Raw genomic sequence first — 21,537 nt, 5'->3', positions numbered from 1 at the left:
CGTCCAGGTTGGTCTCTTGCTGTTCATAGCAGCAACAGAGCTGAAAACCACCTGCAGGAGACGAACCAGATCTTCAAGGACAGCCCCATCTGCGGGTCAGGAACCAAAACTCCAGCGGATTACAACTACAAAACTATTTATCGTTATGCACCCAACATATACCCACACTTAATGCTAGTTTATTGTCAAAGAAGTACACTTGTTCCTTAGTTTTCTCACGGCTAGCTGCTTTATACTGTGTACCACCACTTAGGAGGTGGGAAAAATAGAACATACCTTAAAATAAACGCATTTCTTCAAATTAAGCAAAGATAAGTTCAATGAGTTAACTCTTTCTGTACCTAGATTCCAGTCCCGCTACTGGTAAGGGAATATCCAAACATTTTTCTGTCCAACATCAAATACAGGACATACAAAGCATCACTGACAACGCCAGCAAACAAGGTTGCCGAAGAAGTCATGTAAGATGTCAGGAACCAGAAGGCTGGCAGAAAGCCACAAAGTACAACAAGGTCACTAAGTCTCCAAATTTACAACTGAGAAACATGTGAATGGTTTGCAACCTAACTTTGTGCTGCACCAAGCCTACTTCAAACACCATCCGCACTGCCAGTAAGACATGTCACCCAGTATTTGCAGCAAAGGGCAAAAATGTGACTAATTTTTCATGGGAATAGGGATGAGACCAGAACTATGCACCAGTGCTAATTACAACTCAAACACTGAGAGAAGATTCAAATAGCAACTTTCCCACAGAGGCTGGATGGAAAAACCAACTCTATGATTAGTGTAAAGCTTTTAATGTTTTATTATATTAATAATAGATTTCACTGCGCTCCTATTAAATGTGCCTGGGATTAAACATTCATGTTTACCTCACTTGTGCACACCCCCGTGGCAGTTACCAATATCACAACAAAGTTGCAAAAGGGTAGCATTCTATTTAAATTATATTTGGTTTTCTTCCTACAGCACAATTATAGCAGCACCTCCAGGGTTCTGTAATTAGAATTGCTTAAAAATATTTCCACTATAACCTCTGGATTCCAGGAGGATGTGCCCTGCAGAAACATACCCCAGCCCAACATGTAATACCCTTGAGCTCACACTGACAAGTTACTTGGTTGGGCATTTTCATAAACACCAATTAACTGACACAGCACAACAAAAATTACGTGACCTTTATTTTACATATCTATATAAAAGTGTATGAGGAATTATGTGTACATGTGTGCTCATGTGTGCACGAAAAATGAAACTGTTACAAAATAAGCAGGAGGAGAAGGCACAAAGCTGCACTGCTTTGTACAAACCTCACGCAAACCTCTGCAGCTCTTCAGGGCCTCACTGTCAGTGTTATCCTCAACATTCAGTGTTGATGGTGTTGAAACAGCAGCTGTTTCAAAGGCAGGACAAAATGGTGACATAATACCAGAAAAAGTCAAGTCCAGAAACTGCTCACCTGAGAATATGCCAAGAAATATGTGAGCAAATTTATTTCTCTGCTCCGCCTAGAGGTGTTGACAAAAGTGAAAAGCTTTCTCTTTTGAATCTTCTAGTCAGCTTTACTTTCAGGATTTCACAAAAGGAAACATTAAAATGACATTCCTGGACTTACCTCCAGGCCTTTCGTGCTCTCCATCAGTATGTAACAGCATTGAGATAGGCATCCCAACATTCTTAGATCTTCCAGCTACAAGAACATTTTTTCCAAATGTGGGTATTCCTTGTAGCAAAAAAAATAATAATAAAAAAATTCTATTTCACTATTTTGATACACCTAAGCCCTTCTTCTCAGTCCCTAAAATACAATTATCTGTTCTTGTGGGCTGCTGACATCAACATGACGTGAAAATCCACAAGGCTAAATTTGAGGGATGAATCTACAAAACAACTTTCAGCTTTCCCCTTGCAAAAAGAAAACTGGCAACTCATTCAGGTTATCTGAATCACCCTGAGCAGGGACTTAATTTCCCCTCTCTGACCACAAAGGGGAATTGAAGCTTTTATGGCTACCAGTAAGAACATGTACATTCTAAGTAGAAAATGAACACCAGTGAACACATGGACACTCTTTTCTCCTGATAAAGGGAATTAACCGCTCCCACTGTTGATCTTGTTTCTTCCCTTTCACTTACATAAACTTATGCATAGAAATCTTCTATTTCACGAATAATCGGGAGGTAAACAATAGCACAGAAAGTTCCCTGTAACACTGTAAAATGCAGAAAGTTACTGAAGTGTTCCACCAAGTACTACTCTCTACACTTAATTAACAGTTATGCTACTGGTACAAGATCTCATCTATTTGGCACCTCCTTATTATTCACATTACTCCTCTAAATGTTTGTTCTTCACTCAGCCCAGTACGCTGAGATAACCTTTAACTCACACCTCACTTAACCCTTTGCTCCTCTCCCCAGATGAAAAGGTTTTCAGGACAGCTGAGTTTCTTACCTGTCCGTTTTATGATTTCCCACACGGCAGCAGCAGTGGCAGGAATTATGGAAGGCTGATCAAGACACAGACGTCCAATATTCATGATGTGGAATCCATCGACGTCCTTCTCAGGGGCGATGGTGTTGCAAACTCTCCGTTCATCTATGTGATCTGGGAGACACGATGCTCCCAAATTACAGTTCTGGCACTGGGATGGAGTCACCAATATGTCTGAATCATCACAGAGAAACACACACACTTGGTCTAACAAGGGTAATTATTGTTTTTCACTGGGAATAGACTACACTGCCCCTCCAAAGGCAGCAGTTACTTTTCAAGTAGTCTACTCAAAAGTAAACTATGCCATTTGTCAGAGTGCTAATACAACAGATTCTGTCAAAATATGAGAGGCCAATACCCAGCTGAGAATGATGGTAGTGACTATAAAAAGACAGGTTTAAGCAAGTCACTTCAGAGTCGTTCTGCATTCTGAAAGTGGCTCAAAAAAGCCACTGTGCATGGTACGTATAAGATCATAAGGGATGATGATCTGAGTTTTAAACAAATACATGAAAATCCTAAGCTGAAGTAACTTTGCAGGTCTAGCTCTCACTTTCCAGCAATACAACCATTTTTAGTCAGCTGGTAATGAGTAGGACCAAAATATATCCTACTTCATTGCAAAGCTGAGAGTACCCAAAACTGATACTGATGAGCACAAAACACTATCTATGGCTTAAATGACGTTGCCTTCATGTATATTATCAATATCTATTCATAATGAACATTTTTCATATGCACTAAAGATATGGAAGAGGTCTGCAACTGCTTAAAGCTAATACTGCATAAACATTAGGACTGATTAGGAAAAAATATGTATGCCAGTCCTCTCTCTGCAGAGTTACAAACCCAATCTAAAACTGGCACAAAAAATGACACTCCAAAGGAACAGCTCCCCAAAACATCCTCTACTGATCCAGAAGGCAAACTATTTAATAAATGTATTTACACAGTGGTACCTCAGTCACAATTTCAGAATCAGAATAGTTTGGGTTGGAAGGGACCTTTAAAGGACATCTAGTTCCAAACTTCTGGCAATGAGAAGGGACATTACAGTCTATTCCTTCACTGTTTAATAACATCCCAAACTGCTTACAGTATTGCACTTCCAGCTTTATTTCTGCACGAGACCAGAGGAAGGGTTGACAAGCTCAAAATAACCAGGTGGGAAAGGTGTGTGACGGGAACAGGTTGAGTTCTGGACAGGTGGGATGGTCACTCACTGCTCCGCCCCACCTTCCGTGAGCCTCAGTCAGCCTCTGGTCCGGTCCAGAATGGTAGAGACCGACCCAGGGACTATCCCAAAATGGTGGGGACCGACCCAGGGACTATCCCAAAATGGCGGAGATCGACCCAGGGGCTATCCCAAAATGGCGGGGACCCACCCAGGGGCTGCCCAAAATGGCGGCGACCCACCCAGGGCCTTGAGAGCCCCAAAATGGCGGCGACCCACCCAGGGGCTGCCCCAAAATGGTAGGGACTGACCCAGGGCCTTGAGAGCCCCAAAATGGCGGCGACCCACCCAGGGGCTGACCCAAAATGGCGGCGACCCACCCAGGGGCTGCCCCAAAATGGAGGGGACTGACTCTTTGGGCCCCACAGGGAACAAGGAAGCACAGCCAAGCCTGAGGCGGGGGCCCAGCCGAGGGGAGCGGATAAAAGGATGGTGACACAGGTGTCGAGGGGCTGCTCCGCTCCATTTCCATCTCAGAACGATTATTTTTTGCACATTTTACATAACGACACGTCACCCATTCCAGGACAGATCCCAACATAACCCTGCAACTGTGAGGCCATGTAATCCCAACGTCCCATTCAGAGAGCACTACGTGATGCTTAAAAAAGCCAGATAAAGGGACAGCAGAGTTATTAAGGAAATTCAGACATTGCCAGTAACAACAGTTGAGAGACATAAACAGGATTTTTGCATTTAGTTGGTATTTTGTGGGTTTCTATTAAAAGGACATAACTAATTAAAAGACATCATCATGCACGTTATTAAAACTTAAAACATTGTAAACTTCTGTTAGAAGATTCCCAATTAAAAAACACCATAAAGTTAAACCACACTGTTATGATTTACAACTTAATTCTCCATTTTCTGATGAGAGGAGTTTCCTTCTGAATCCTAATGAGAAAGGGTTGTGGAAATTAAGATAGGAAGTACACTGATGAAAGAGTCTCCTAGAAGTAAAACTCGCCTCAGAGAGACTGAAAGCAACCGTAACCTTGTTTTTATGTCAACCTGGAGAATAAAAAAAAAACAAAGAAGAAAGAAATTTGGAGTAACACATTAAATAGTTTTTGCAAAAGAGAACTGCTAACCTTAGGCAAGTCAGTTGTTCACGCAACACAAACGTGACAGCTTTTGCTCGTGCCTGGAATGGGGCAGACTCCTGCTCTGACAGACATCTCCTCACCCCTGTCTGTCTGTAGCTTCCCAGAAACAGACATGTAATAGGCACAATCACATCAAAGGGAAAGTAATCATGCTTTACAAAACTGGCTTGTACAATTTAAGAAAAGGGCACAGAGGACCTGGAAGAAATGGAGATGCAGAGCTGGGGACAAGTGGGCTCACATGGGCCTGAGAAGACAGGGTGGGGACACCTTCCTGCCTAACCATGAGGGACACTTCCCAAACATGGTCTTGGCTGGGCCATCCCCAAAACAACCAACCAACCAACCCAAATCACACTGTAGAGACACTTGCTGTGTTATTTAATGGGCAGGTTTTCTTCACCTAACAAAATGTACTGTCCTGGGTTTGTTTCCACGTGCCTGCACACAGACCTGTTTATTCCCAGGGGAACAAAAGAATTCCTTACATACCTTACTGTCAGTCTCATGAAATGTCAGCTGTTATCTACACAAATTTCCTTGCTGCCACTCCAAGCCATTCTCTAGATGAAGCTCCTCCCTGCAATAACTCTCTCCCTTGTGAGCTAAATCTGCAGGGCTACACTGGACATCCCTTGCCCAGTTACTCCAACTTGCACACAGAGAAACTCCTATTTACACAACAAACATCTGCCCCTAGTGCTGGCACAGGGAAAATAAAGACTGGCTTTCAAAGGGGAAGACTGATGAAAACAAAAGCACAGCAGGAAAGGATTTGAAAAAATACCAGACGGATTTTCATCGTCTCTCACAAATACATAACATAATACAAAATTGCTGTCTCCTGGGCAATTCTAACTAAGATACAGGAGAGTCTCCAGAAAACCAGCACCACATTACAGGCAACGCTCTCAAACTGTGCACAGAAAGGAAGTTCTCCTCAGGCAAGGATCACAGTCCTCGCAGTTAAGTTGCTCCAGCTCACAATCTGCAAGAGAACAAAGCTATTTCTGACTGTTTTTATCCCAATGTTGATCAAAAGCCACACATCATGTTGTTTACTGAAAAAAAAAAACCAAAACTCACATAACAAGCTCAACTCTGAAGGAAGCAGATCAGCCACTTTTTGCTACACCCTCCAGACACAAAGATTTCCACTCCTGGGCTCTCAGCACTCCATCTTTTGCAGGAGTTCTCACTGCTGGAATGAACATTTGTTACATTACCTGTTTACTCTGATCTGCTCTTAGTGGCAGAGATGTTTGTTCAAAGGAAAACAACCACGTTGCAGCAGATCCTTACTTGGGGTCCAAGAGCGGGCTCCTTAACTGTGTTGTACTTCCACCTTGTGGCAAATGTATGTCAGCACGTGGCTGGTTTCAGGCAGCCCTCTGGGTGTACCAAGTGCAAACGTCCCTCACCATGAACGCTGCTCTTTATTGCAAATATAAAAAAAGCACTTCTTCCTCTGCAACTTAGCATCTGCCCCAATTTTCCTCTTTCATAGATGTAAAATGCTTTTAGTTTAGTCCAGGGGATTTTTTTACAACTTTCATCACTGTAAAATTACCACTTGGCCAGCTACTCCCAAGTGACATTTCAGTGAGATTATAGTACAAATTAGGAGAAGGGAAATTAAAAACCCAAGATTTCAGTCCAGGCTTTTAGGACCTCTGCACAAAGCTCACCTGGAACATTAGGGACAGCATAGAAAACAGGAATAAATGTTGAAGGCAAAACCTGCAATCACTGTGAGAAAGGCTGTAGCATCATCTCCTGCATAGCATAACTCAGCATCATCTAGGGGATGAACGTATGCAGCTCAAGGCAAAACACTGGAACATGTTGAAAAATAAAGATAATTCAACTGGATAAATTATATGTGGAGGGAAATGCCTTGAAATACCACTCTGACCGATCATTAAAAAAAGACAAGTTTGACATAGGAAATGATTCTCATGATTTGTTTTTTTGTTTAAAATTAACAGCAGGTAGAACAACATAATTACCATCTCACCTAATCCTTTATTACGCATGTCCTCTCTTACCAGTTTCTCATGTCCACAAGATACACGTGTAGCCCAAAGGTGTCCCACTCTTTCCTCTCACACAGACTGTAGAAGAGGAGCAGTACAAAAGGTATCACCTACCTGGCAGAGGAAGTTGAACTAACAAACCACTAACTCTCGAATCCTTGTTGAGCTTCACTGTCATATCTAGGAGCTCTTCCTGAGAAATGTCTTTAGGCCTCAGAATGATCTCACTAGAAATGCCTGATAAAAACAAAAAACAGAAGACACAGGAAATGAATCTATGGGTAGCTTGGTCATTTCATCTAAAAATCTGTCTGAGGCTTAAAAACTGTTTCCTAACAATATTTCAAGATACAGAATTAAACTTATGGCTCCCAGTCAAGTGATATTAAAACTACTTTCTCCCTATGTCCATGCAATTTCTTTTCTTTAGGTTCAACAGAGAAGACAACAAAGAAAATGGTACAAGATTGAATTAAGACAAAACAGGGGATTCCTTCTGCTTTATTTTTTTATTTCTAAATAGCAGTATCTTATGCTTACCAAAGGATCACTTATATGACATACCCACAGCTGCAGCTGCTTTTATCTTGTTCCTGACATAGATATGACTGGCTGGATTGTCTCCTACTAATATGACAGTGAGATGAGGTCTCTTGTTCCCAACGGATATCCACGATTCTACATCCCTTTGAACTTCTTTCAAAACTTGGTTAGCAAGCTTTGTCCCTGAGATAACTGTTGCTTCATCACTATAAAGACAAAAAGATACACAATATTTAAGTCTGAAATTTCACCAGGAAGACACTTTTAAGTGTGTGATCTACCATGCCAACCACTGCAAAACGTTTTGATTCATTTGCTAGTATTTCATTTGAAAAACACACTACAAATCCACGGGTAAAGAAGTGTTTCCCCACTCTTATTTGAAGAACAGGAATATGCCATCACTGCACACAGAAAAGGAGCTCACCAGCCACAGCCCACCTTCCCAAAATCTAGCCAGCCACGTTGAACATTCATGAACTCCTGCATTTGGGAATAGAAAATGAGAACATTCTTATGCTCTTAAGTTCTTCTGTTTTAAGGAGTCTTTACTCACAACAGCACCCATATATCCTTAAAACTCTATTTGACTTGAGATTATTCACATTATTCTTTTGTCCAAGCCTAGATGATGCTAATTAATACTATTTAACCATACTTAGGACTTCACCCAGTAGTTAAACCAGTGGTGACAAACTCAGGAGCTTCTGTCATGTCCTCTCCACTTTCATCCTTTCAGTTCCCCCTCACTCCAGTAACCTCCCTGTGCTCCTCAACCAGCACTAGAGCAGATGAAGACTCTCCCTGGGTGAACTGCTGCCAGGTATAAAAGCGGAGGAAAACTGAAAGTCTTGTGTTGAACTTGTCTCAGAACTCCTCAGTCCCCTCTTTCCCTCTATCATTGCTGTGATCATCACCCCAACCAGGGATGTGGAACCTCCCCACACACACACTCTCCACTGACCTGCAACAAACAAAAACCTTCCAGCACCTCTAACTTTCAGATTATACCATGTTAGTTCTTTTGTTTCAAACAAACAGCCTTAAAATACTAATTTTATTGCTTGATGCTGGTGGTGCTTAGATGGGAGAAAGCAGGAAGGGGCAGAAAGCTACAGAGCAAGAAATTGTATCACTGATCTGGTTTAAAACATGGTCATTTCTAAGATTCAAAGTCATAACTTTAAGAGGGAGATGAAGTAAACTGCCTTTTATTACTTCAGAAATTTCTGCTGTTTCAATCATTCTCAGTAAGTCTCCATCAGCAGAGAGCCTAGAATGCACAAAAGTGTGGAAGACGACAGGTTTCTGGTTCATCAGTTCTTAACCAAACACCACCAAAGGATTACTTGATCTTAGTACAAATTAAGTCTCTGCAGGCTTCCTTCTCTGAGATGGAGAATTTAACACATAGACACATGAACACTGTAACCACTGCCTTGACCTGAAAAAATTAATTCAAAAAGACCACTGTTTGTAACAGACATAGTTTATCAAGGACTCCAAATGAGTTAGAAGGAAGAGGTGTCATTATAACTAAAAAAACCAAAAACAAAACAAAACAAAAAAAATCCACAGTGCCTAGTTAAAAAAACCACAACAAACAAAACCAAAACCCAACAAACAAAAACAAGCCAAACATATAAGCAAAAAGCCAAAAAGCACACACACTCTGCTAAGATCAATTAATCCAACTGGTTATCAGGAAAACAAGGTATTAGAAACACACTGAGCACAAATAAAAAAGCACAAACACCTTGCTTCTTTCCCTTTTACACCCAGACACAAGTTTCTGTAGTTTCACTTACAGAAAAAATAATGTAGGGAACAGGTGCGGTTTTATTCTTTTCCTGTGTGGCCTCCTCTGTGTGTGCTCATTTTCAGACATGTCTCTCTCTCTTCTTCATTACTTATGATTCAGTTCTACATGCCCTTGGCACAAGACACTGCTTTCCATGTACTCACTATCCCAGGCAAATAATTAATGCCCACCTGTACAGGAATGCCTTCCCCATTTAACAATACAAGGATTTTACAATATTTTGGTGCCAAAAATGTGTTCAATCCATAGGAATGAGTATCACCTTCCTATGCTACTTTCACTATAAATGCGTTGTCTAACGAAAAGTTTTCCCAGCCTCTAACAAACCATGTTAAGTGCACACTCTTCCTCAAAATCTGGCCTCAGGATCATTAAGCTTTCAAGGTCCATCCTCACTGAAACCTCACCCTTCTCACCCCATCACCTTCAGTCTTCTCAGTCATCCAAAGGTCCAAGGCAAAGCAAGTGAACAGATAAACAGTGCTAAAAATGCACAAATCTAGAAGGAAAAAACCCACCCTGAAACACACAAAACCAGGAGAAAACACGTGCAATATATCCTGCCCAAGAGGTGCTGGGATAAGGCTCTTCAACACCTGGATCTTTCCAAGGACAACAGTGAGTTGTACAAGCCTCAGAAAAAGGCCATTTTAAAAGGCAAAGCCTTGTCTGGTAACAAAAAGTGTTTCAAGACAAAACCACTCTGAGAAATTAACACTCTGGGGCAGCCCAGATATAGAAGACAAAAATTATTTCACATTACTCCACATAGGCAGAAGAAAACAAGGACAATTATCCCTTAGCAAGAAGTTCCCTCTTTAGTAATGTCCCAAACTGCTTCCAGGATTGCACTTCCAGCTTTATTTCTGTATGAGACCAGAGGAAGGGTTGACTGGCTCAAAACAACTAGGTGGGAAAGGTGTGTGAGGGGAACACGTTGAGCTCTGGACAAGTGGGATGGCCCAGGGCCTGCCCCAAAATGGCAGGGACTGACGCAGGGCCTGCCCCAAAACTGTGGGGACTGACCCAAAGGCTGTCTCAAAACGGCAGGGACTGACCCCAGGCCTTGAGAGCCCCAAAATGGCGGGGACTGACCCAGGGCCTCGAGAGCCCCAAAATGGCAGGGACTGACTCTTTGAGCCCCACAGGGTACATGGAAGCACAGCCTCGCCTGGGGGCACCACAGCTGAGTGGAGCAGCTAAAAGGATGGTGACATGGGTGCTCACTTTCCATCTCAGAAGGACTTTTTTTTGCAGTGATATAGAAGGTAAAAATTATTTCACATTAATTCACACAGGCAGAAGAAAACAAGGACAATTGTACCTTAGTAAGAAATTATAGGATGGCCCTACTTCGCAAGAACAAACCTCTCCTGCATTCCAGCAGCTACATGGATACTCTGAAGTTAAGAAATGTATCAATGTAAACAGTAGCTCTATTTTTCCTATTTCATATCTACTGAGAAGGGAGAGGGTAAATAGCATTTTTCACAGATGCCAAATATAAAAATACTAAGTACTAATTACTAAATACCAAAATATAGAATCATAGAATCGGATGGGTTGGAAAGGACTTCTGACATCATGAAGTCCAACCCTTGAACCACTACCACCACAAATATGTTGGTGTTTCTTAGGTTTAGAGTCCATATAGTCTAAGTCCTTCGATGGAATTATTATACAAGAACTACATGAGCAAGGAAAGCTTCAGCTGTACAGAAAGGTTACATTGCAGGAGGCTATTCAAGACACTGAAATTAAGAAATTAATTCTTACTATTATTATTTTAAACATTAGCCACAGGAAAACCTTGACCAGGTGTTGGTCAGTGACAGATTTACTGACATTTATGACAGATGTAATGACCAGGTTAAATGACAGATTTCATATGTGTTACTACATCACCCTGTCCCACTGGTATTCCTAGAGCACGGATGCTCCTATTCTGAACCCAGCGTGACTTTACAACAGGAAATTCACTTACTGAATTCTTCTTGTAAATGGATCCTGTCACTTGCAGAATGTGACAGAAACAAAGATCTCAGTTGCTATTCCAGATCAACCTATACACTAAAAGCCCAAGATCAGATGGAGCAGCACAACAGGATTCTCCACATCCCATACATATCACACAAAAACCTCTGGAAAATCATTATGGCAAGAACATCTCCATTTTGCACAACTCGAAAAAACAGTTACTAGCTGCACAGAACAGAAGCAGAATATGCACTGGAAGACAGCTGCTTGTGTCAAAACTGGCAGAATCAATTCTCGATATACAGAACAGAAAATGCTTATTTCAATGACTGCTCAGCTTCCTCATCTTTTCATGTTTGAAAACACAGAGCAAAGACAATACTTTCAGCACAGGTGCTTGGGTTCTGCTGAACAGAGCCAACTTTCAGTCAGGATTTAACACAAAACCAGTATAAATGAAAAGGCTGACAAGCAGGAACTCAGTGACACCCTCCCATCCACATCCAGGAAAGTGCTCGGAGCTGCTGTGCTACAACACCAGCACAAGAATCCCTGTGCAGACAGCACAATAAATTAAACCAGCACTGTGACTGATGTCAGCAGAATGGTCCTCACTGCACCAGACCGTGTCCTGCTTGCCACCACATCATTAATATATAAAGTAATGCTCTAGAAAACCACTGAGAGGCTCTTTAAGGTACCAGAAGCAAACAAACATGTAATACCAGCTTCCCCTCGGGGAGGGGGCAGGAAGATCACACTGCAAGGGCTCCTTCCGGGCGCACCGCTTAAATCCCTGGTGGATCACCGAGGGCAGGGCCGGGCCCGCTCGCCGCCCGCCATCCCGCTGACACAGAGCTCAGTTTTCCCGAGAAGAACCGCGGAACTCACCGGGGATCTGAGGGCATCCACCGCCAAGGGCGATCCTGAGGGGAGCCGAGCCCGCTGCCCCCTCAGGCGTTTCGCGCCCTTTTCGCCCGCCGAGTGCGGCGCGCGCTTTCCGCCACAGCGTGAGGGGATCGAGGAGAAGGAGGAGAAAGACGAAGAGGAGGAGGAACGAACGAGAAAAAAAACGCCCCGATGGGCGCCGCGTACCTGTCGGCACTGCGAGGGAAGCTGCTGGCGCTGCAGGCGGCCCGCGGCGCCGGGCCGGTGAGGGCTCGCCAACGCCTCAGCGGGGTCCAGCCCGGGCGCAGCAGCGCCGAGGAGGAGGAGGCGAAGGAAAAGGAGAAGGCTGTGGTGGCCGCCGCCATGTCGGTCGGTCCCCAGAGACGGAAGCGACGCCGTAACCAAGCGACGAGGGGAGGAGACGGGGCAAACAGTGGACCGGCCGGGGCCGGGCGGAGCTGAGGGACGGGAAGAACTGAGGGAAGGGCGGTGCTGAGGGACGGGAACAGAAGCTCACGGAAACCAAAGACTGCAAACGAAGTCCGACTTCGGGGCACCATTTGCGAGGTTCCAGCTCTCCCCTCAGGCATGACGTCCTCGGCTCCGCCCTGTCCTCGGCTCCGCCCTGTCCTCGGCTCCGCCCTGTCCTCGGCTCCGCCCTGTCCTCGGCTCCGCCCTATCCTCGGCTCCGCCCTATCCTCGGCTCCGCCCTGTCCTCGGCTCCGCCCTGTCCTCGGCTCCGCCTGTTCCGTCGTGACGTCGTTCCCGTCACTTGCCCCGACTCCTCCCTCGTCGCTTGGTTACGGCGTCGCTTCTCTCTGTGAGAACTGACCGACATGGCGGTGGTCACCATAGCCTTCTTCTCCTCTGCCTCCTCCTTCTCCGCTCTGGTGCGCCGGGGCTGGACGCCACTGAGGCGGTGGCGATCCCTCACGCGCAGCGCCAGCAGTTCCCCTCGCAACGCCGACAGATATGCAGCGGTGATCGGGGAGTTTTCCTCCGCGCTCCTTCCTTCTCCTCCTCGTCCTCCTCGTCCTCCTCGTCCTCCTCGTCCTCCTCGTCCTCGTTCTCCTCCTCGTCCTCCTCGATCGCCTCACGCTGTGGCTGGGAGCGCGCGCCGCACTCGGCGGGCGAAAAGGGCGCGAAACGCCTGAGGGCTCGGCTCGGCTCGGCTCCCCTCAGGATCGCCTCAGGAGATCCAAAGCGCCGGTGCTGAAACCACTGTCTTTGCTCTGTATTTTCAGATCTGAAAAGGTGAGGAAGCTGAACAGTTACTGAAATAGGCCTCTGACCCCTTGGATATTCTGTATAGCGAGAATTGATTCTGCCCGTTTTGCCACAAACAGCTGTATTTCTGGACCGATGCCTGCTTCTGTTCTCTGCCAGTATTACCAAACACTCTGAAAGTGTCAGAATAAATAAAACTCTCTCATACCATCTTCGTAGTGTTAGAAATGAAGGCATTACTTTATTTCTGGCCCAAGGTGTGTGTGAAAGACTGAAAGAATCCCAGTCCCCACACAGGCACCAATAATAGCCTTTTTTATCTGCTTTTACATTTTAGAAAACAAAGAGATAATTGATAATTGGTTCTAAATTACGTAATTCCTCAGTTCCTATTCTACCTTCTTTTGGCTATTAATTTCTCCTTTTCTATAACAGTTAGTCCATATCTGGAGTCTTTTTAGTGTCTTGCCCTCTGGTGGTGTTTTTCCAGCACAAATACTAAACCTTTTTTCTTATTATTATTTGTGTTCTGTCTTTCTGGATGTCCAGCTTCAACAGTATATTTTTTTTCCCAGGCTTTGCTCATTGAAGCACATCAAGGTCAGTTTAGCAAAAATTCTTACTTTTGCTAAGTAGAACTTAGAAAATTATTAAGAATCTATATCCTTACAAAAGTAGCTGGCTAAGAGTAATTTGAGGCCTGAGATTATGATTAATTAAAATAAGTAACTAAAAGGTTTAATTACAACCATTGAAAATTAGAAAAGCTATATATTTCCAACACCGCTAATAACTGGTTTTTCCAGTTCTGCAAAAGGAAGGTGTTCCTGCAATACTGATGTTCCAGAGGTTTTCGTGCAGGTTTTTTGAGACATGTAAAATACTGTTGTGATGCTCCATAAGAATGTTCTCATATTTATTCCCAAATAAGAAGTTCACAAATGTTCATTGTGGGTGGCTAAGTGTGTTGAAAAGGTCGGTCATATAAGTGATGCTTTAGTAAGCACAAGATACTGTTATTTAAAAAAAAAAAAAAAGTCAAGCAGGAGGGATATCCGTTTTGGCTCAGTTTGATTTTGTACCATTTTCTTTCTCATCTTCTCTGCTGAACGTAAAGAAAAGAAATTGCATGGACATAGGAAAAGGATGTGTGTGTCAGAGCAGGAGTCTGCCCCATTCCAGGCACGAGCAAAAAGCTGTCACGTTTGTGTTGTGTGAACAACTGACTTGCCTAAGGTTAGCAGTTCTCTTTTGCAAAAACTATTTAATGTGTTACTCCAAATTTCTTTCTTCTTTGTTTTTTTTTATTCTCCAGGTTGACATAAAAACAAGGTTACGGTTGCTTTCAGTCTCTCTGAGGCGAGTTTTACTTCTAGGAGACTCTTTCATCAGTGTACTTCCTATCTTAATTTCCACAACCCTTTCTCATTAGGATTCAGAAGGAAACTCCTCTCATCAGAAAATGGAGAATTAAGTTGTAAATCATAACAGTGTGGTTTAACTTTATGGTGTTTTTTAATTGGGAATCTTCTAACAGAAGTTTACAATGTTTTAAGTTTTAATAAGATGCATGATGATATCTTTTAATTAGTTATGTCCTTTTAATAGAAACCCACAAAATACCAACTAAATGCAAAAATCCTGTTTATGTCTCTCAACTGTTGTTACTGGCAATGTCTGAATTTCCTTAATAACTCTGCTGTCCCTTTATCTGGCTTTTTTAAGCATCCCGTAGTGCTCTCTGAATGGGACGTTGGGATTACATGGCCTCACAGTTGCAGGGTTATGTTGGGATCTGTCCTGGAATGGGTGACGTGTCGTTATGTAAAATGTGCAAAAAATAATCGTTCTGAGATGGAAATGGAGCGGAGCAGCCCCTCGACACCTGTGTCACCATCCTTTTATCCGCTCCCCTCGGCTGGGCCCCCGCCTCAGGCTTGGTTGTGCTTCCTTGTTCCCTGTGGGGCCCAAAGAGTCAGTCCCCTCCATTTTGGGGCAGCCCCTGGGTGGGTCGCCGCCATTTTGGGTCAGCCCCTGGGTCAGTCGCCGCCATTTTGGGGCTTCAAGGCCCTGGGTCGGTCCTGCCATTTTGGGGCAGCCCTTGGTCGGTCGCCGCCATTTTGGGCAGCCCTGGTCGTCGCCACCATTTTGGGTCAGCCCCTGGGTCGGTCGCCGCCATTTTGGGTCAGCCCCTGGGTCGGTCGCCACCATTTTGGGGCAGCCCCTGGGTGGGTCGCCGCCATTTTGGGATAACCCCTGGGTGGGTCACCGCCATTTTGGGGCAGCCCCTTGGTCGGTCGCCGCCATTTTGGGGCTCTCAAGGCCCTGGGTCAGTCCCTACCATTTTGGGGCAGCCCCTGGGTTGGTAGCCGCCATTTTGGGGCAGCCCCTGGGTCGGTCGCCGCCATTTTGGGGCCTCAAGGCTCCTGGGTCGGTCCCACCATTTTGGGGCAGCCCTGGGCTGGTACCGCCATTTTGGGGCAGCCCCTGGGTTGGTAGCCGCCATTTTGGGGCAGCCCCTGGGTCGGTCGCCGCCATTTTGGGGCAGCCCCTGGGTCGGTCCCCACCATTTTGGGGCAGCCCCTGGGTGGGTCGCCGCCATTTTGGGATAACCCCTGGGTGGGTCGCCGCCATTTTGGGGCAGCCCCTTGGTCGGTCGCCGCCATTTTGGGGCAGCCCCTGGGTCGGTCGCTGCCATTTTGGGGCAGCCCCTTGGTCAGTCGCCACCATTTTGGGGCAGCCCCTGGGTCGGTCCCCGCCGTTTTGGGGCAGCCCCTGGGTCTGTCCCCGCCGTTTTGGGATAGTCCCTGGGTTGGTCCACACCATTCTGGACCGGACCAGAGGCTGAATGACTTTCTCCTTCCGTAATCTGCAGCTCTGGAGAACAAAGCAATTTCCTAGCCATTCCTCAAAATATTTTATAAATGCTTAAATATAAATATAACTATTTTTCAGTTCAACAAGTTCATTACAATATAGCACAAAATATGATATTTACTCCAAACTGGAACTTTACATGGAAACCAAACCCCTTTCTGGTTCCAGAAAAAAAACAGTAATAAGGATTACAAACAGTTTTAGGTTGCTTACTGTGACTTACTGTGACTATACATTCTGCTATCTGCATTCGTTTATCTGGTGCTCTTCTTAGTATCTTGTGAATTTCAAAGAGCTGATGATGACAATTTCTAAGTCCCATGAGGACTTGAAAAAACTGAGAGGCTTTTATGTGTCCTGTTTTACTAGCATTTTTTGTTGGGCAATGTATGTACTTCCAAGCTGAAAAAGGGGTTGGGAGGCAAAAATCCAGAGTTGCACAAGAAGATGTTTTGATTGTTGTTTTAGTAGATTGACTTGCATAAGAATAAAAAATGTGACACAGAGCAGGAGGGAAGAACTGTAGAAGTTTTCAGTGATCCACAGCTTTCAAAGATAACATATAAAATAGGCCCCTATTCCAGCAGGTAAGTGATATGTTTCAACTTTTGAGGGAAACTGGTTGTTGTCAGTCTTTTAGTCACAGTCTTTGGTGTGCACCAGGCAGGGAAAGTGAAAAATCTGCCCTGGGGATGGAGGATTTTGCAAATATCTGCTGCTCCGCTCAAGCAGAGCTGGATGTACAGCTCCCTGGAATCCATGCTATTCCTGAGACAGACTGGTTCCAAGAGGGCAATGAGTTCATTTTGGATGGACACCATTCCCAGGCAGAAAGTTGTTATGTGTGCAGACACACTGAAGTCTATTGAGTGGTGGTCAGTGTAGGCAAGGCTTTCTCAGGGCTATGGAGGGGGAGCAGTAAGATCAGGTCACCTGGAAAGGGCAGGAAGGGAATGGTGGGAGGGAAAGGAAGAACATGTTTCTTGCTCTCTAACCATAGGTGTATTTTGGCACTGCCAAGGTTGGGGATGGAGGGCCCTTATCTACAGAATTCCCCAACGCTACTGAAGGAGACAGTTTTCCATATACCTTAGTTTGGCTGTGCCATGTTCCAAGGACGAGCCAGCATTCCTCAAGTGTCACAGGAGAACAGTGTGTGTCTCAGCCATGTCAATAAGGCCAGGATGTGGTTATGCCTTCAGGTGAGATTCTCTTGGATTTCACCTGCAAAGAGCAATTGCTTTGTCTGTCACTAAACAAGTACCCTGCCCCGAGGGATGGAAGTTACCAATTGCACTGGAAGAGCCCAGGCACAGGGATTCCTGGTTTTAAAAGTGTCAGAGGTCCTAGTTACAGCTGGGACCTGAACAGTTTCTTTATGGAAACAAGTTTGCTGTTGTAGATTGTTACAGTTTCTTACCACAGCAAACTTGTTGCTCCTTCACACCCAGGAAAACTGTTGAACTTCAAACACAGCCGCTACTTCAAGTTAAACCAGAATACAAATTCCTGCCGCTTGCAGGGGCGTGCTTGGGTTCAATACATCCATCTGGGGTTAATCTCTCTCTACATCAGAGATTACTCCTTCCCTGCATCCCAACAGCCACACTGACGCAGGTACACAGGTTCATTTTAACATGAATTTCTCTAAAAAAAAACCCAGTGTATTTTTACACAGGGAAATCCTTTAATTGAGGTATATTTCATTATATTGTCAGGACAAATCCAGCTTTTTATATCTGTTTTTTCCAAAGCTGAAGTTACCATTCAAGTCAACCACCTTACCTGTGTTCTTTAGCAGGAGCTGCTGCATGAAGATACTCCATGATTCTGTGATTGTATCTGGGTCTCAGGATTCCTGGAGCACAGGAAACTGTCCCTGCTCAGGCAGGCCCTGAGGAGCTGCTTGCAGAGCATTATTTACCCCATGGCTTAGTTGCCTTCACGTTACCCAGTTGTTAATTCAATACATGCAGGAAGTGATTTGGCTGTTTTGTTGCAGGCTTTGGCTGTGTGCTTTTCCACAGCAGGTATTTATTTGGCTTGGCACCTGGAGCGGGAGCATGCATTCCCTGGCAGCAGGCCCAGGAAAGCCAAAAGACAATTAAAGAGGAGATATTTCCTTTCAGCAGGTGAGGGCTTCTCCTAAATGCATGAGAATGGCTTTGGAGGATGTGTCCCCGATACAAGTCTGAGGTGAACTTTTCTCCTGGCCTAGGAACCATTTAACATGGACAATCTCTGAAGGGGCAGGGATTTTTCTTGCAGGGATTTGGTTAGGAATGAATTAGCTTGTGATTTGTAAAATGTGATGTCACCACTTCCTACTAGTATCTGAAGTCAAGGGCTGTGTCCTGCTGATACCATCTCTTAGTTTTATCGTTATGTTGCCTTTTTTACCTCTAACAATAATATGTTTTGTAGTATTTCCCAGCTATAATGGGAATAAAAAACCCAATCCAAGCCCCCAAATCAGCATCACCCCAACCTGGATTAAGACAATTTCAATCCAACTAAGTTTTCAGATCAATTGGAGCTGAGTAATTTTTGAGGGTGTGCTTTGGATAGTTGTGGTCTTTTTGATTAAGGTGATGAAATCAGTTGAGAAAACAGTGTGATGAGATGAGCGAACCACAAGAAAATGGGAACACTCATTGGAATCGTCACAAAATCTTTGCAGCTTTCTCTCATGACACCCACACTTTGATCCTGTCTGTTACTTTCAGTGCTTGTGTTGCAAGGAAGGAAAAATGGAGAAGTCATACTTGGCTTACACCCTAGAAGATACTAAAGCTGCCATCCCAGGGAATTCTGTCTTACAGAACTTGAGTGCCGCGTGCAGGGTCAGCCTTCGGCACATTTGGAGTCTGTGGTAAAATTAACTAGATTGTTCCTGGCAACAAAACATGCCTGCTCTTTGTTGAAAGGAAGGCAAAATGGCAGTGATAAGTTTGCTCAATTCACAGTTACTTATCCAAAATAACACACAAAACAGCGAGAGGGACACATAACCTTTCAGCTTGTTTCAGGATGTGTTTAGGGAAGGATGTATTTGGAGGAAACCCATCAATAACATTTTTGATGAATGTGATCACCACTGAGGACAGTGTGGATGGTTATGTCTCCCATTATCTTGTGTTTCTCTGTTGTTTTTCCTCCCTTTTTAAATTTTCAGCTTGTGGGACTCCAAGTCGCCTCAATACACACAAGATACAGGAATATGTCAAGACATTTGTTTTAAAAGTTATGGCAGCTAACTTTCTTTCCTAAAATTGCTAGTGAATGCCCATCAGGAGTACATTGAGGTGGTAGGAGACTAAGCATGCTAGAGGCTTTCTCTAGAAAATAAGCTGTTGAGAAAAGCAACCTTTGATTTAATTTTAATTCTGCATTTTTACCTTTGGTTTTCTTATAAACATTAGAATATTGCCGTAAAGTAAATACACACTTTTCTCCAAATACTTTTCTGCTGTGAAAATTTTTCAACAAGGAAATGACTGTAGGATTTGGCCTGCCAACAGGTCAGATGCGTGCAGGTGGATTGATAGCTTTTTCTCATGTTCCTTGGTCAATCGAGTCTGCTGCTGACTACAGAGAAAGATTTGGCTATGCAAAAACTACTTGGAGTGTTTTTGGTGTTAGGTAGGAGTGGGTGAAACTTCAGTGTTCATTATAAACCAGCTACAACAAAACCTGTTTTCTTTGGCTCTTTTTATTAAACTTGTGTTCACAGCGAGCAATGCTTACGTAAATTGCTTCTCTTTTACAGTATGACGGTCATTGCTGTCAGAGATGAAGTTCCAAACAGAGAAGAAAGCAGAATTTGAGGACCTGATAGAATTTTGACAACAGGAATTCAGTAAGTTAGCAAAAGAAGGTGTTAAAGATCTGACACCTGCATGGATAAACTCTTAATTAGTTACTGACTTTCAGTTAGAAAACCTTCCCTTTTAACTGCAGTTTAATTGTTTTGTCTGTGCTTGTGTTTTGCCCCCACACAGTGGATCATTCTCATACATTTTTATTCCTTCAAGAAGTTCTGCTTCAAGTAAAAAGAAACACATATAATCCAGGCTCTCACTAGCATGTCTACTGTTCATTAAACCTTCCACTAAATGCTTTTTAGCACACACTTCACATAGAAGCGATGAATGTTTCAAGCTTTTTATTGATATTTTGAGTTGAATTCTGATTTTCATGTCTGCTTGCAATTTTGAAAAAAATGTGGTCTCTCTCAAAAACAGAAGAGGAGAAGAAGAATTGTCAGTGTTTTTGAAGTCTCCATATTCCTGTGCAAGTATGCAATATATGTCTTTAATAAAAGAGCTGGGCTAAGGGGGTGGACTTATTTATTTGCTCTTCTAATGAGCTATAAAACTTTCATCATTCTGGAAAACAGTTTCAAGGAAAAAGCTAGAAGCTCTCAGGAGTTCAGTGTGAATGTTGGTTCAGTGCTTAAAATTTGGGTTTGGAATTCTGGCATTTTGTATTAGCTGAGTCAGAAAAGCTGCTTAACTCTACTCAAAAAGTGACGGCTCATTCAGAGGTAAGTTGATTAACTGGGTCCAAATGTGCTCTCAAAAGAAGCTGCTTGCCTAATGACCTCTTACTTCCATAGATTTTTATAAGGTGTCTATGTAGGAAAAAGTTTTCTGTAAAAGATAAAAAAACTGGATTTTCCCCAGTTTACCTGTCTTCCAGTAAGGAGTAGGAGAAATCAACAGAGTAATAGAGGAGTTGCCAAAATGCACTTCACCCTTCTGCTAGGGTCCTTGGCTGAGTCCATGGAGATACACACAGGTGGGATCTGACAAACTGAGTACAACTCTTCTTTTCAAAACAAAATTGATCATGTTCCTCATGAATTTGAATTTTCATAGAAAAAGATAGCTGGACATATCAAAGGTTGATACTTGCTAAAATAAATGATATTTGTTAATGGTGCTAAGTTATTCAGGATAGCTATGTTGAAATCAGCCTGCAGAAGATTAGAGAGAGATGTCACACTGCTGCCTGTTTCATGACAGGGCAGAGAAAACAGTATCGGTAAGCTTAGTTATACCTGTAATCTTCCAGATTCTTCCACACTGAGAATCTCCCTCCTTAGAAATCCACAGGAACTGTGAAGTCATCTGTGCACTGACTGGCACCAATGGTTATTATTAAAAATAATTTAACTGCAGGTAATAGTAAAAATCAATTTTCATTATGGTTTGTAACAACAGTGATCTCAGGCTTATTTCTATAGGTAACAAAACTCTTGTTTCACTTTTGCATACAGAAACACAATGCATATTTTCTTACCCCATGATCTCCATGGCAGTTTGT

At 43.6% G+C, this 21,537-nt stretch overlaps 2 protein-coding genes across 11 annotated transcripts in view; one reads left to right on the top strand and one right to left on the bottom strand.

Moving 5' to 3' along the window:
- Window positions 1-12,770, bottom strand: part of LOC126642791 (epigen) — a 38,937-nt gene extending 26,167 nt beyond the window's left edge. For 2 of the 4 annotated variants that reach the window (XM_050320703.1, XM_050320701.1), the window contains exons 1-5: window positions 12,313-12,770; window positions 7,440-7,624; window positions 6,990-7,112; window positions 2,458-2,610; window positions 1,619-1,726 (exon numbers count right to left, since the gene is read on the bottom strand). In XM_050320703.1, the coding sequence (XP_050176660.1) occupies window positions 1,619-1,726; window positions 2,458-2,610; window positions 6,990-7,112; window positions 7,440-7,624; window positions 12,313-12,695 (952 nt within the window). In that variant the 5' untranslated portion in view covers window positions 12,696-12,770. Of the gene's footprint in view, window positions 1-1,618; window positions 1,727-2,457; window positions 2,671-6,989; window positions 7,113-7,439; window positions 7,625-12,312 lie in introns of all 4 variants that reach the window. The other 2 variants (XM_050320700.1, XM_050320702.1) reach the window with 1 other exon arrangement.
- A 139-nt stretch (window positions 12,771-12,909) lies between these two features.
- RASSF6 (Ras association domain family member 6) overlaps window positions 12,910-21,537 on the top strand; it is a 68,643-nt gene continuing 60,015 nt past the window's right edge. For 4 of the 7 annotated variants that reach the window (XM_050320712.1, XM_050320705.1, XM_050320708.1 and 1 more), the window contains exons 1-4: window positions 12,910-13,359; window positions 13,908-13,932; window positions 14,450-14,568; window positions 19,979-20,068. The gene's annotated coding sequence lies outside the window, so the exon portion shown is untranslated. Of the gene's footprint in view, window positions 13,933-14,449; window positions 14,569-19,978; window positions 20,069-21,537 lie in introns of all 7 variants that reach the window. The other 3 variants (XM_050320707.1, XM_050320706.1, XM_050320711.1) reach the window with 3 other exon arrangements.

Source organism: Myiozetetes cayanensis, unplaced genomic scaffold (genome assembly GCF_022539395.1).
Source record: "Myiozetetes cayanensis isolate MyiCay16 unplaced genomic scaffold, myiCay2020 scf24, whole genome shotgun sequence".
In the NCBI taxonomy this organism is placed as follows: domain Eukaryota; kingdom Metazoa; phylum Chordata; class Aves; order Passeriformes; family Tyrannidae; genus Myiozetetes; species Myiozetetes cayanensis.
The sequence above is the reverse complement of the archived record's forward strand: the minus strand, read 5'-3'. Positions and strand labels throughout refer to the sequence as shown.